This window comes from Oxyura jamaicensis, chromosome 1 (assembly GCF_011077185.1).
Source record: "Oxyura jamaicensis isolate SHBP4307 breed ruddy duck chromosome 1, BPBGC_Ojam_1.0, whole genome shotgun sequence".
Lineage (NCBI taxonomy): Eukaryota > Metazoa > Chordata > Aves > Anseriformes > Anatidae > Oxyura > Oxyura jamaicensis.
In genome coordinates, this window is record NC_048893.1 from 10,096,001 (window position 1) to 10,111,589 (window position 15,589).

Genomic DNA, 15,589 nt, shown 5'->3' on the forward strand with positions numbered 1-15,589 from the left:
GACCCCTCTTGAAAACTACAGTGAAGTAATTTTCCTAGAGTTTTATCGGACAGTTGGGGGTGAGACAGCTGCTAGAAATAAGTTTTGTAGGGACAAATTTCTGTCAGGAAACCAAGATTTGCATTTCTGAAATTCCTTGCCTCATTCACAGATTGCAATTTATACAGCGAATGAGATGTTGGATATACAGGTGATAGTCTCCTATCCTATCTCCAATAGTTCTCATTGACAGATCTAGGATACAATTTTTTTTTTTATTATTATTTTTTTTTGCTCTTAAAGAATTGCCATCCTGTGACATAATCAATGCATTAGCAAAATATTAAAGACTGTCTCATAATACTCAGGGAGTTTTTCACTCTACTCAAAATGTGGTGTTGAAAAATTATTGGGAGTAGAGGCAACTTCTGAAAACAAGACATAACTCTGACAGAATCCGTACTGGAAAAGGCCATCAGCTTCATACGTCCTAGCCCTGTGGCAGAACTGCCAGGAATACAGGCAGGAAAGGGAAAACAGTGCTTTTAGATTTTACGTAAAAAAGAGGCAAGGGGAGGTTTTCCAGTGAAGAGCACAGTGTACTGTTTGCTCATAAGAAAGTCAGTTTCTCTTAGATCTACAGAGTTTGGGAAACTACAAATTCCATTGTTGTTCTGCTCAATTTTTGACCAAAATTAAGTGTTAAGAAAAAGAAATCCTCAGAACTAGGCGTTCTGCTTTTCATCTAGCTCTAAGTGTCACTTCAGTAGGCTTCTGTCATTGTAAAATTTATTTAGCTCTCTTAGGAGAAGGATAGAAAAAGAGACAAGATTCTATTAAAAAGAACATTTTAAGCTCATCTGGAACTGAATTTACTTTTCAAAAAAGGAAAAGAAAAAACAAATTATTTTTATTGAATGTTTTCTTTGATTTTCAGACATCTCTGTATTATTATTTGCTTAAGTCAAGATAAACAGCTATGAGTGTGTCTCAAATCTAGACAAAAAGTGACAGTGGTGGACCTTATACAAAAGCCTGTTTTCACAATGTAATCCCCTTTTATTTTTTCCTTTAATTTTGGATACATATTTATATATCAAAGAATCACAGAATGGTTGATGTTGGAAGGCACTTCTGGAGGTCATCTGGCCCATTTTCCTTGCTCAAGCAGGTACACCCAGAGCTGGTTGCCCAGGACCATGTCTAGACAGCAACCCATTCCACTTGTTCACATGACAGTACAGAAGTGCTTCCTGATGTTTAGATGGAACCTTTTGTGTGCCAGTTTCTACCCATTACTCTTGTCCTGTCACTGGGCACCACTTAAAAGAGGCTGTCTATGTCTTAATTGTATCCTCCCTTTGGGTGTTTATAGACATTGGTAAGATCCCTCTTAAGCCTTCTCTTCTCCAGGCTGAATAGTCCCAGCCTCTCCTCACAGGAGAGGTGCTCCAGTCCTTTGATCATCATGGTGGCCCTCTGTTGAACCTTTTCCAGTATGTCCAGGTCTCTCTTGTATTGGGGGCCCAGAAATGGACACATTACTCCAGGTGTGGCCTCACCAATGTTAAGTGGAGGGGAATGATCATCTCTCTTGACCTGCTGGTGATACTTTGCTTAAAGCAGCAAGGATACCATTAGCCTTTAGCAGCAAGGGCACATTACTGACTCGTGTTCAACTTGGTGTCCACTAGAATGGACAGAAAGCTGAAAGTTGTGTGGCCTACAGCATATCCTGGTGCCTGGAGTTGTTCCTTTCCAAGTGTAGAACTCAGCACTTCTTGTTGAACTTTATGAGATTCTTGTCAGCCCACCCCTGCAGCTTGCCAGGGTCCCTTTGGATGACTGCACAGCGCTTCAGTGAGTCAGACACTCCTTCAGTTTCATGTCATCTGTGAAATTACTGCACTCTGCTCCGTCGTCGAGACCATTAATGAAGATGTTAAACAGGACTAAACCCTGTATTGACCCCTGAGGTGCTCCACTTGTTAATGGCCTCCAGCTAGACTTTGCACCATTGATCCTCTGGGTCCTGCTGGTCAGCCAGTTTTCAATCCACCTCACTGTCTGCTCATCCAGCCCATACTTCAACAGCTTTCCTATGAGCATCTTATGGGGGAGAGTGTCAAATACCTTACTGAAGTTCAAGAAGACAATATCCACTGCACTACCCATATCCATCAGACTGGTGATTTCAATTGAAGCTTACCAGGTTGGTCAGACATTACTTCTTCTTGGTCAATCCATGCTGAGTGATAATGATTTTCTTCTCCATTTAGAAATGGTTTACAGGATTAGCTGTTCCAGCATCTTTGGGGTGAGGCTGACCAGCATGTAGTTCCCTGGGTCCTCCTTCTTGCCATTTTTAAAGATGAGTGACATTTGCTTTTCACCAGTCTTCAGGCACTGTTCCCAGTTGACAAAAGGCTACAGAAAACGGTCTCACAATCACATCTGCCAGCTCACTCAGCACCTGTGGATTCATGTCATCAGGGCACATGTACTTCTGAATATACAGTTTGTGCAAGTATTCCTTGACTGGATCATTTTCCTCTAAGGGTACATCTTACTTGCTTCAGCCATTCAGCCTGGTCTCTGGGACCTGGGATTCCTGAAAGCCACTCTTGCTGGTAAAGACTGAGGCGAAGAAAGCATTCAGTACCTCAGCCTATATGTATACATACACTGAGGAGAGAGAGAGAGAAGGGAATGGCTCTGGAATGAGCAGTGAGCAGTGGCTAACTAAAAGTGGAAGCATGGGATTCTCTGTCTTCACTTTGGATTTCTTAACAAACCAAATTATACCTTGTACTGTACTTCCACAATCCATCATTCAGAGTATTGTCTCCTTGCTTGCTCTTGGTTTGGGTCAGTGCAATATCATGGGGTATCAGTCACTTCTTCTCAGTCACTCAACTGCCTAAAATGCAAAGGTTGAGTATGAATACTCTTAATGTACTCCCTAGCAGGGAGTAAGTGAATTTATTCTGCACTCTCATAAATCATTGTAAATCCAGTACAAATTAGTTAAAATTAGTAAAATTATTCCATCATGGGAAAGTGATAATAATTTGCCACTTTGGGTAATGTCAGTAATCAGACTCTACAGAGACTGAGGAAACTTAACAGGACACCAATACTTGTTTTGTATCAGGCACCCATTAAATCCATTCATCTTGAAAATCTTGCCTGTGAACTAAGATACTAATTCATGCAATCATATCTAGAGTTTTTGATTCCCTGAACATTTACATTCAGCCTTTTTACATTATGAATACAATCTTGGTTAACTCTGTAACTGAATTGTCTTTCATTAAACAGTTATTTTTCTTTTAACAAAGCTGAGCTTCCCACATTTCTCTAAATATTAGATAATACATGAATCATATGCAGTCTAATAGATTTATTCTTTTCCTGTGGTAGAAGTGATTTTATTACGAAAATAAAAATATTCCTAAGTTACAGCTGACTGTTTCACAAATGCAACTTTTATAAACCTTTATCCTTTGGCATTTCCTGAGCTGATGTGTCAGTGTTCTGAGGATTCACATCTGGCTTTGCTGGTCACGCAAGCTTACAGTCCATGTAGCTCTTAGTATTTACAGCTTTACAGTATTTACAGAACTAAATTTTATAAAATCATTGGGTGGGAGAGAAAACTACTGTAATGTTACCTTTTTCTGCATAAATCACAATTATATCATAATTCTGAAGAAAATGCAATTCCAATACCAGCATCACCAAATTTAAATGAAAAATATAAATCAACAATGTAATGATTTTAATGTTGTAATGAAAACTTTTTGTCTCATTTCTAGGCATTAGTTCATAACATTAAATGTAAATTCTTTCTTTGATCTTCAGTTAGAAAGTATATTAAGATCAGTGGAAATTTCACATGCAATTTCACTTCAGTTAATACTGCAGTATTTTCACTGCAGAAAACTAGATCTTTGAAAATTACTGAAGAAATTTATATGAGGAAGAGTACAGAAGTAATGATCTCAAAAGTGTTGATATTTTCAAAGGATGTTTAGCATAGGCTTATGGCATTCCCCTCTATGCAAGAAGCAGTACTGCCCACTGCTTTTATAAACAAAAGAAGGAATAAATTGCAGATATTACAGTTATATCAGCAGCTCAGTGACTGGAAAGTCAAGGCAAAATATCAGTGCCCCATTTTGAGTTTTCTGTCTTTCTTGAGGCACATAGAAAAACTGTTTTCCTGCCACCTAGCAGGGAGCCCAAAACACTAGACCATCCTGGGTTTCAGTGGCTGTTCCATTTTCTGAAACTGTGTGCAATTTCAGTACACTAAAAAGAGAACATCATGAGTTATATGTCTTTATAGCTTTGTGGTTTGGATTCTCACACAGGTTTTTAATTCCTGTGTTGAGGACTGTTTATATATTTTACAAGAAATACTAATTTAAAAAAGTGTTCTGTAAATCCAAGGCCTTGGACAATGTACAAAAACGTAGGTGTCCTGTCTCTGGGGGAGTGACCACAAGGCAGCATGCTGCTTGTGGCTTTAGCTACATGTCATGAGTGCTAGTATGCTCTATAGCCAAAATGCTGACAACAGCTCATATACAAAATTTTAGGCAAAAAAAGTCAGTGGAAGGAAGCATTCATAAAATAAATATGTTTTTAAGACTGAAGAGACAGGAGGGCATTGTAACTTTATTTCCAAGCACAGAAGGCAGCATAAAACATGGTGGCTTACAGCCAGGGCTGTGAGAAAGAGATGACAGGATCAATTAGGGATTAGAGATGGCTCAAGCTGCAAAAATTGGATCTGGATTAAGCCTTCAGGGACCCCAGGATTGGTTTGAAGTTGCTCACATATGTGTCTGTGGTTTTGGCTTGAGACAATTTTTCGTTAGAAGAGAGGATAAAAAGACAACTATAATAGCAATAAGAAGTGTAGGATGAAATGAAGAAATGGAAGCAATGACAGCAAATATATAAAAAAAGAAAATGGCTATTATTTTGCCATGAATGAGGATATGGACTTCAGGAAAGAAAAGAGTGGGTAGCTAATATTTATATATATATATATATATATATATATATATATATTTGATAAATATAGCCATATTTCTATGGACGAACTATAAAACAGAGAGGTGCTAAGGCCCACAGATGAGGAAGCTACATTTGTCAGTCATTTGAAAGATGCAGAGCTACATGTAATTATTATGTTAAGGACAGTGTTTAGCTGCTGCTTACCAGATTTCCAGCCAACCCAGCTGATTTTATTATGGATTTAGTCTTTGCTCCTAGGCAATAGGCATGGGTGACTGGAGACCTAAATTCTCTGAGACAATTCAATAATGGCCTGAGTTTGATGGAAAGCAAGTAATGAAACAGCAAAGTGAGAATCTGGGTGGTAAAACTAAATATTGTAATGTATCTACAACTTTGGGGAAGGTCAAAAAAAAATCACCAATATTAGATTACTCATCTCTTTAAAACAGATATTTAAACTTCCCATTTGAATGTGAAGTTCTGATAAAAGAGTTATTTGTTCAATCACAGTATGTAAACAAATAAATGTACCACTCAGTTTAAACATAATATTTATGTAAGATAAAGATGTTTATGGAACAGAGTGAGTGAGAAGAGACTGGTGTTTAGTAGTAGATAAAGTATTACCTTCCACCTTGCTTTACATGGAAACATAGCAGAGCTGTAGCATTCATTGCATATTCAGTTGCTTTATTCTATGTTTCCTCAAGGAGAGTCTTTCTGAGATTCTTTCAGTTATTTCTATGAGAGTTTTGAAAGTGAGATTTAAAAGCTCATCTGAACCTGCAGAGAAGTTTTAACTGTGAAAATCTGAATCCAGATCAAGATTTTGAATGGATTAAAACCAAAACTTTTTGTATTTAAAGCTTAGTTGTAGGCATTGGAACAACCCAGAAAGGTTAAGTGACAACATATTCTTCAGTACTGTGATTCTTCAGCTTGGGTCTAATTTATTTCTTCACTTTCTCTCATGTTCTCACTGAAACAATACAAAACCAGACCAAACCCTTTCTCTTTAATGCTTCAGGATCAGTGTTTTGTTGTTGTTTTGTTTTGTTTGTTTGTTTTTATTTTTTTCTGTTTTCTATACTGTGAGAAAAATATGTCATACATACATGAATATGAGTATTTGCACTGAAAAAAAAAAACATGGAAAGAAAAGAACCGATACAGTGGTATTGCCCAGTGCTGTATATTGAATAGCCTGAGGTAGGGATGCCTGGAAGCCATGTAACTAAGCATGTAGCTCATACTCTGAAAGTCAATGGAGTTTTTCACTGATGTGCAGAATGGCATTGATTGTGTTTAATGAGGATCTTGTGTTCAAAACAGTTTCTTCATTGGTTTAATCACCTCTTCTGAAATCTACCTTTTATGATCTTTCTTTATAAATGAAACACATTTTCCTATTGTTGAGTGAAGCACTAAGAAAAATACTGCAATAAGATAAGCAATTGTACATTTTTTCCCCAATTAAATCATTTAGAACTATGTTTCTTTTCAAACCATGTCTTGTCCAAAAATACTTAGATAGTATTACTATGAAAGAACAGTTTTAGTCCAGCAAAATCCCTGCCTTCTTTTAAGTTGGTAGGAGTTTATCTATTGACCTAATTTGTGCAGGATTTACTTCTGGATTATTGAGGTTAAAGACAGAAATAGTACCCTGGCTGGTTGCTTCAGCTGTAGAATGAGTCAAGGCCCCTGCTGACTCCCTCATGCTGGCATTACTGTGAGAACCAGTACTGAGAAGACTGTCTGTGGCTTTACACATGAAGCTCTGGATAATGTTTCATCTCTCTATTCAAGCATCTTTGAATACATGAGCTGTCCATTATTAATAGTTATTTGATTTGAGATATCAAGATAAGGAAGGCTTTATGGAAAAAGGATGCTTTTACATTATTATATTTTGGTTGGAGACCTCCGCATGAACATGTGAAAGTAAATACTACTAACAGGAAATCCTTAAGCAGGTGTCTGAATTACACAGCTAATTTGAGTCTTGCATTTAAAAATATTTAAAATTTAAAAATAATTATATCACAGTTCAAAAGTAGCAAAATGCTGCTGAAAATTAGCATTATTCTGTTCATAATGAAGTTTTCTACAGCAATAAGAAGTGGCAATTAGTGAATCATAAATAGCAGTCTTTTATAAGATGATTTTTTGTGTGTGTGATCGTCCTTTAAACATATTTTTTCTCTCATTTTGGAAGGCTGAACTGGAACCAAAAAGGTACTTCTAACATGAAATTAAAGTTCCTGCTGAGATAGTGAGGATAGCTTATTGAACTTAAATCCATTTTCTAACTTAATTCATAATAGTTTTCTCCCTGAAACAAGCCCTCAGAGTTGCAGGTCTTTATTTATACTTTAGAGGAATTTCTAGGATGAAGATGGGATTCCTTACTGATTTTGGCATTATCTTGTGTCCGTCTTCTAAGAGAATTGCTGAGTGTGCTCTCAGAAGCAGGACTCTCTTTCATCAATACTCTGCATACCTGGTATGTATGCTTGGAATTATTATACTTGGTTGTGTGGTTGACAGGAATAATTCACTTCAAGGACAAGACCACTGCTGAGTGAAGACGACTATTTAGATGACTATTTATATAGACAACTATAAGTTGTAGACTTAGACAACCTGGGAATTTCTTAAATTTTGGCAACTGCCTTATGGTCTGCAGAACACCTCTGTAATGCCCACTGAGGCAGTCATTGCTCCTCAAGCATGCTACTGTGTGTGTCCAGCTTACTCTTTGTTAACATGAACAAAGATTATTCCCATAGATCTTCTTTGTGGTAATAACCAGCTGAATTTGTTGAACTTTTCTGGATAATTTTTGAGCTTGCTGAGACTCAAGAACTGGACTAGGAGAGGTTGTTTCTGAGAGCACAAGCCCTGAGAATTTCAGAATTACATTTTAGAATTATATTTCAGTAATATTATTAGGTCTCATTTTTCATGTTTGAAAACTAGGCATTTGTAAGAAATACAGGTATAGTAAGAAGAATTTGGGGAGAATTCTGTAAACATTCTGGAATGATATGATTGCTTTATTAATTCAAATAAAATATTTTAATGATCCTTTTAACACTAGAATTCTCACTGAGAGATGCCACAAAGTGGCAGTAGCTAATCACAGAATCACAGAATTGTAGGGGTTGGGAGGGACCTCGAGAGATCATCAGGTCCAACCCCCCTGCCAAAGCGGGTTCCCTAGAGAAAGTTGCCCAGGTGGGCATCCAGATGGGTCTTGAATATCTCTAGAGAAAAAGACTCCACAACCTTCCCAGGCAGCCTGTTCCAGTGCTCCATCACCTTCACCATGAAGAAGTTCTTTCTCATATTGGTGTGGAACTTCCTGTGATCCATTTTGCGGCCATTGCCCCTTGTTCTGTACCCAGAAATCACTGAAAATAGGTTGACCATATCCTTCTGTCTCCCACACTTAAGGTTTTTATAAACATTAATAAGATCCCCTCTCAGTCCTCTTTTCTCTAGGCTAAACAGACTCAGGTCTCTCAGCCTTTCCTCATAGGGGAGATGCTCCAGGCCCCATATCATCTTTGTGGCCCTCCGCTGGACTATTTCCAGGAGATCCCTGTCTTCTTTGTACTGGGGAGCCCAGAACTGGACACAGTACTCTGGGTGAGACCTGACCAGGGCAGAGTAGAGGGGGAGGATCACCTCCCTTAATCTGCTGGCCATGCTTCTTTTTATGCACGCCAGGATCCCATTAGCCCTCTTGGTCATGAGGGCACACTGCTGGCTCATGGCCAACCTGTGGTCCACCAGGACCCCCAGGTCCTTCTCCGCAGAGCTCCTCTCCAGCAAGTCATCCCCTAGCCCGTATTGATACATGCGGATATTCCTTCCCATGTGCAAGACTCTAAACTCGCTTTTGTTAAACCTCATTTGCAGATTCTGAAATAATTTCTCTCTTAGCCATCATTATGTAAGGCTTTCCAGCAGTGACTTCGTTGTGTAAGTATTCATAATAATGGGAAAATTTGTTTAGAAGTTCCTTTAACGAAAATATTTTAACACAAGCAAATTAATATATGATCTACAGATAGAGTTCATTGTCAGGTCAGGGAATATAGTGAAAAGTTTGGTGTTGAGCTTTGTACCTTTAGGTATGTAAGAAGAAGGAATTCCTTACAATATAATGTGACCCTTCTAAAATCAATTGGTGCATTATTTATTTTGTTTTGTTTTGTTTCATTTATTTTATTTTATTTTTTTCATTTCAGGCATGTGATTAAAAAATAACAAAAATATGTAAAAAACAATCTAATTACTTTTTCCACATCATGGTTAAGGAGTAGATGTGCTACTATATTGAATTACAAAATTACAGTTGAAATATTAACTTCATGAGGATGTTAGGTCTTTGTATAGAGTTTATTTTGTATAAGATAAACTTGAATTAAGTTGAATATTTATGCATAACTACTGGTAATAGTAATACTACAAGTCTTTTTTGCTAGAGTTTTATAGTTGCAATTTATTAATTTACTTTGGAAATACTATGCAGCCAGGATGTCTTCTGTATGCTGAAATTTATAATGGTGGCTGATTCTTTCTTATTCCAAATTGTACAATATGTTTCTTTCCTTTATACAAATATATTTATAGATCTTATATTTTCATATATTTCTGAAAAGACAAATTTGTATTTGAGTGTGGTGTAGCAATCTTCAGTCTAATCAGTTTAAGAGCTCTCTTGGAATATGCTTTCAATTTGTTTTTGTAATGGTGGAAAGCTGAAATATGCAGCTGTGTATTTCTATTAAATGTACAATTTTGTCTTTTGTTGTTGTTGTTGTTGTCCAATTATGTATAAAATTAATAATAATTATTAATAAAAATATAGTTAATAGCTACAAGTCTTTTTGATGACCCCATCAAAAACAGTAAATTTATCAGCTTCCAGAAGCCTGCTTGGGATGCTAGCAGAGCAAAGTCTTTTTCATTTTTGAATGAGTTTAGAATTCATAATCACATTGAAATGGGACAACTTTTGCAGACAAATTGCCTTGGGATGGAAGGACGGGAAATTATTTTGACCATGAAACTCTGATGTAAAAACATCAACCAGATGAAGAGAAAAGGGGAATTTTTCTCCAGCATGGAGAAATGTATAATTCAACTTCAGAACTTGATGTTATCATCTGACAGAAAAGTGATCTTTAATGTAGAGGATTAGACAGCAAATCAACCAAATCCATCTGTTATGACATTTGGTTTCCTTGAGAACCATATTCTCCGCAAGTTCACAGAACTGGCTGAAGTACCAGGCATGAAATACATTATGATTAAAACACATGAATATTTTTCTAATCATTGGACTATTTGCAGAAAAGTAATCTGAAAACTTTATTAACATACTTACTTCTGACAACAATACTTTTAGGATAATTAATAGGTTTAGTCTTGTGAACAATAGCAATTACCAACAGATAGACAGTTACTTAAAAAAAATATTGTGTTGGAAGCTTTTGGGGACATTGTAGTTGCACTGTTTTTACTGTAGTATATTTAGTTTTGTACCACTTTGTAGATATCTGATGCAAAGTCTGTGTCATTAATTTCCAATTATGAAAATTGCATAAGAAATAATAAGAGACTTTCAAGTTATATGTATAAGTCATTTCAGAAACCACTGTTTTTCTGAATTTAAAGATGGTCCGTACTAGGATGAATGCAGACTATATCACCATCTGTAAAAGATCTTTAGTCTGATGAATTTCCTGGTCTTTAAAACATTTTTCTCTTTAGAGAATAATGATATTTGATTTCTAAAAAGAAGGCTTTTTTTTTTTTTTTCCTCTTTTTTTTCCTCTTTTTTTTTTTTTCTCTATGTATATGAGATATAAAAAGAGAAGCGTCGGGGAGGATTTAGCACATTACTTTACAATCAGAGTAAGATTTTTTTTCCCCTCTTTTTTATTTTTTTATTTTTTTATTTTTTACTCTGTGATTTGATATTCTGGGAATTCTATGGAGAAAAACTATGAATTCTATGGAGAAAAGTTATTTTCTTCTCATCCTGCAAAAATATTTTAACATGTTTAGTAGTGCACACATGGGTGGTCACTCAGTGTGCAAAGCTAAGCAAATGAGAAAATATTTGCTTAACTGGAAACAATAACAAAGAAAATTGTTTGACTCTCAGTGTTATATAAATGGGCCAACTGTCTAAGAAAAGCTCTTAAATGTTACACAGTTTTTAGAGTCTTGGCCTGCAGGTGGATAAAATAGCATAAGGCCCAATACCCATTTCAGGTATTTTCAATGGGAAGAGGGGATAATTATTCTGTAAAAGGCATCAGAGTGTCAATATCACCAAAGAACTCCAGTTTCCACATTTTGACCTGAAGTGCAGAGTACAAACCTTATACCTTGAATCATTCTCAATACTAAGAAAATAAAACAGCACCTCTTCTGCAGATGCAGGTATCGTGAACAGCACGGAGTCAGTGGCTGAGACAACAATGTGCATCCAGGGGCAGGGTGAGGGCTACCGCGGCACAGTCAACACCATATGGAGTGGGATCCAGTGCCAGAGGTGGGACTCTCAGTTTCCTCACCAGCACAACATCACTCCTGAGAACTTCAAGTGCAAGTGAGTAGACACAGGCAGGTGTTACTGCTGTAGGCAAAGAGAAGTTCTTGTTGTTTTTAAACTTCATGCCACCAAAGTAGGCTGTGGGATCCCTGTCCCTCACTCTGCAGTTGGATGCATTTACTTTGCTTGCTAGGAAACTTTTGAATATGGGAAAATGAATTCTTCCTATGCCAAAATACTGTTTCTAAATGAATTTGTGTGAAACTGTAGTTTCTAAATGCGTTTGTGTGAAAATGTGGTTTTGTTTATTTGTTTTTAATAAACATTATCATCAAGCTTGTATTTAATTGATTGTGAAGTATATAGATGTTTCCCAGAGTGGGACCTGAATCCCAGCAGTGCTCATACATTACTATTGTTTTCCTTTCATGGAGGTGAGTACTTGTTTTCAGCTTGGTTACTGAATTTAACTTAATGTGCCCTAAATGTTACCTAAATATAATCTCTCTGGCAATACTTGGCATTTATAATATTTGATGATACTTCTTCTATTTTCTGTGGTTTTAATCATTTTTCTGTCTCCTAACTAAATGTATTTACACAAATAGTCCTGATTTTACCTGAAGGACCATGATTCATCTAAACTTTCTGTACAGTTAACAAAAAGTGAGATACATTTCTAGCATACAAATTATCTACTTATTTTAAGCAGTTACCTTAATCACACTCGTTCAGTCCCTTTTCTAATGTGTGTAGAAGAAACCAAGCCAACCAGCATGGACTTAAAGCTCAGTTTACATGAAATATCGTTATTGACAGCTAAATATTAATCTGGACTTGTGCTGGGATTCAATGGTGTGGATCTTGCAAAGTAAAGAAAAGATTCCAGTTTCAGCTCAGATTCACTTTTTAACAATAGTTTGTTTAAGCAAAACAAATATTGTGCACAGTAACACTTCTACTGAAAATATGACAATAATCATTATATTAGAAAATAGGACTGACACTAAACCTCCTCTGTCAGTGTCAGGACCATCCTGAATTTACCCATAAATTAGTGCTTGAGCCCAATCCCACAGGTGTTTCTCAGACAATCAATCATTGCTTAAGTCATTTTGTGCTGTACCTATAAAACACTGCTGCAGGATTAGGCCCTAAAAGTTAAAACCAAAAAAGGTTTTAACAATTTCCCTAGCAGTGCAGAGTGGCTGCCAATATTAGACATTTTTATTCAGCCTATGCTTGAGAGCATATTGGCTGTTTAGGATAATATCTTGAGTTAAATCAATAGAACCACTTGTATGAATGTTCAAAACACAGAGGAAGAATTACAGCACCAGGACAATTCTTTCCATAGTCTATTATCAGTAAGTGTTGCAGATGGAAAAATGCAGTGAAATACAGCATTGCACAGAACATGGCAACAGCTATCAGGTGATGGGAAAATAAAAGTTACATTTAAGAGGTTTGACTATTTAATTCAAGTTGCAAGACACATTTAAGATGTTCCCTTGTGGCCAACTTTTATTTTAAATGTAACAGCTGTATAGAATTTCAACATACATTTTTTTCATATTCCAAGAGTCAGTTTCCTAAATGAATCACTGACAATCTTTAGGACTTTGTTTCTCTAAGCTCAGCAGAACCATTCAAATACAGGGAATTTTAAGCACTGTGGTAATGTTTGTATTTCAAAGCACTTGTAATGGATTGCAGGTGTATCCAATGTCAGCTTGTATGCAAATTTTGATGGAGAATCCTGAATGAAAATAAACTATACTGAAAATATTATTAATCTTAAAATGAAATCTTATAGCCAGTCAAAACATAAGTCCACTAAAAATGAATTCCCATAACCATATTCTCATTACAATTACAATATTTTCTGGACACTGCGTTCTTACTGGCTCCTCACCTTCCTGCACTTTACAATGATCAGTAACACATAGACCTTAAGGAGTCTATATTATTACTAATTCATAATAAAAAGCAATAGAATGCATCAGTGGTTTTAGGTGTTCCTTGCTGTGAGCTAACATATTTATTTTTATAGGGATTTGAGGGAGAACTACTGCCGAAATCCAGATGGATCTGAATCACCCTGGTGTTTTACTACTGACCCAAACATCCGGATTGGTTATTGCTCCCAGATTCCTAAGTGTGATGTATCAAATGAACAAGGTAACAGAGAGAAAGGTGATAACATAATTTTAAGTGAATGCTGTACTCTTCCAAATAGCAGATAGGCAGGCATGAAGACTGAAGAAGCTGATCTCAGTACATCTGCATTACACCTGTGTAGTTCTGCTTTTGTGTTATTTGCATACTTGGGATTCATCATGGTGTAAATGAGATTCATTTCTCAGTTCAAGTGTTAATTCCAGCAAGAAAAGCTGCAGTAAAGATTTACTATGGGATCTGATTTTTAGATAAGGTGAATCTGCACTCTGCTACCTTTCTTAATTTGAAAGGCCTTTCCCAAAACAGAGTTATTTCCCACAATTACTTGGTTTCCAGTCTTTCTGTAACTGGAAATGAGGCCAGCAAATGTGGTCAATTTATTTTTTTCATATATCCCCTTGACTAAAAGGACTTAAACTGAAAAAAACACATAGGACATCCCTTTCCTCTTTAAATTACTACCTCTGTCTGTAAAGTCCACAGACACTGCCTAGAGTCATCCCTAAGTCTTGGTCCTGCTCTAGGGAGTATTACTGCCCGCTGAGAACTTACGTCAGTCATACCATAAACTGAGGCTCAGACCTGCAACCTGTTACCCAACCTCAGTGTATAAGATCTTCATCTATAAATTTTAGCTGATTTATCTCTTAAGACATAAAGACTTGCAGTTACAAGAGCTGAGCAAAGATTACTTTTTGATTTTCTTTTCTTTTTAATTAAAGTATCAATTATCAAAAAGTAAAAATACTGATGAATGTGAAATGAAATGCTTTATACAAAAAGTCTTTAGAGTAATGATTGTTTTAAATAATCCTCTTGAAAAGTCTCAAAAAGGTTTGTGATAAAAGCATGAATTAAACATGACTTCTACTAGAGTGAACAGGCAAGTTTTCCAATTACATTAAAATTAAAGTCATGTTGATTTTTTTGATTTTGCTGAAATAGAACTTAAATAAAGAATTTAAAAATGTAACCAGTATCCAGAGTCTGCATGTAGTTAGGCTGTTGAAGGTAGGCTGGCAGAGAGTCTGTTTTGGGGGAGGGAAGAGGAAGGATGGTGGTTTGTATAAAAAAGTTCTTGACAACTTTTAGAATATTTGGTGTGACCATTCTAAATTAACCATAAAGTAACTATTTATGAAATAAATTGTCCCAGTTTATCTCAGTAAGACAAAAATGCTACTGTGCTGAGAATGAAGGTCTCAAGCAAGGGATTATCTATCTAAATTAGAAAACTTTCTCATTTTTTTTCTCATTTTTATTATGATTTGATTTATATGCATGCCTGATTTATATCATATAGTCTTTGCTAAATACAAAATTTGTTTTTAATTATTTGGATTACTGATGGAAAGGAAGAGTTTTCTCTTCAGTGTTGCACAATCACCCTCCATTTTTCTTTGTCTCAACATGTCTTATTCAGATTGTTATCGTGGCAATGGCAAAAGTTACATGGGAAATCTATCCAAGACAAGATTTGGGCTAACTTGCTCCACATGGGACAAGAATATTGAAGACTTACGTAGGTGAGTGCATATGAAATAGAGATGGTTCACTGATTCCTGAATAAATACTACCTCCAGATGGCATCTGTTTCTTCTGCAGTGATTGTAACATAGACCCTTATACCCCAGAGATCTTAGCAATCTTTCTTTCTTTTCTTTCTTTCTTTTTCTTTTTCTTTTTTCTTTTTCTTTTCTTTCTTTCTTTTTCTTTTTTCTTTTTCTTTCTTTCTTTCTTTCTTTCTTTCTTTCTTTCTTTCTTTCTTTCTTTCTTTCTTTCTTTCTTTCTTTCTTTCTTTCTTTCTTCCTTTCTTTCTTT

The 15,589-nt window shown here is 36.0% G+C and overlaps 1 protein-coding gene across 4 annotated transcripts in view; it reads left to right on the forward strand.

Annotated features, from left to right (window-relative positions):
* Positions 1-15,589, forward strand: part of HGF (hepatocyte growth factor) — a 69,414-nt gene that overhangs the window by 35,583 nt on the left and 18,242 nt on the right. For all 4 annotated transcript variants that reach the window (XR_004754835.1, XM_035340801.1, XM_035340785.1 and 1 more), the window contains exons 8-10: positions 11,470-11,644; positions 13,641-13,768; positions 15,192-15,294. Coding sequence is in view for 3 of the 4 variants with exons in the window: in XM_035340801.1 (XP_035196692.1) it covers positions 11,470-11,644; positions 13,641-13,768; positions 15,192-15,294 (406 nt within the window). In the remaining variant the exon portion in view is untranslated. The remainder of the gene's footprint in view (positions 1-11,469; positions 11,645-13,640; positions 13,769-15,191; positions 15,295-15,589) is intronic.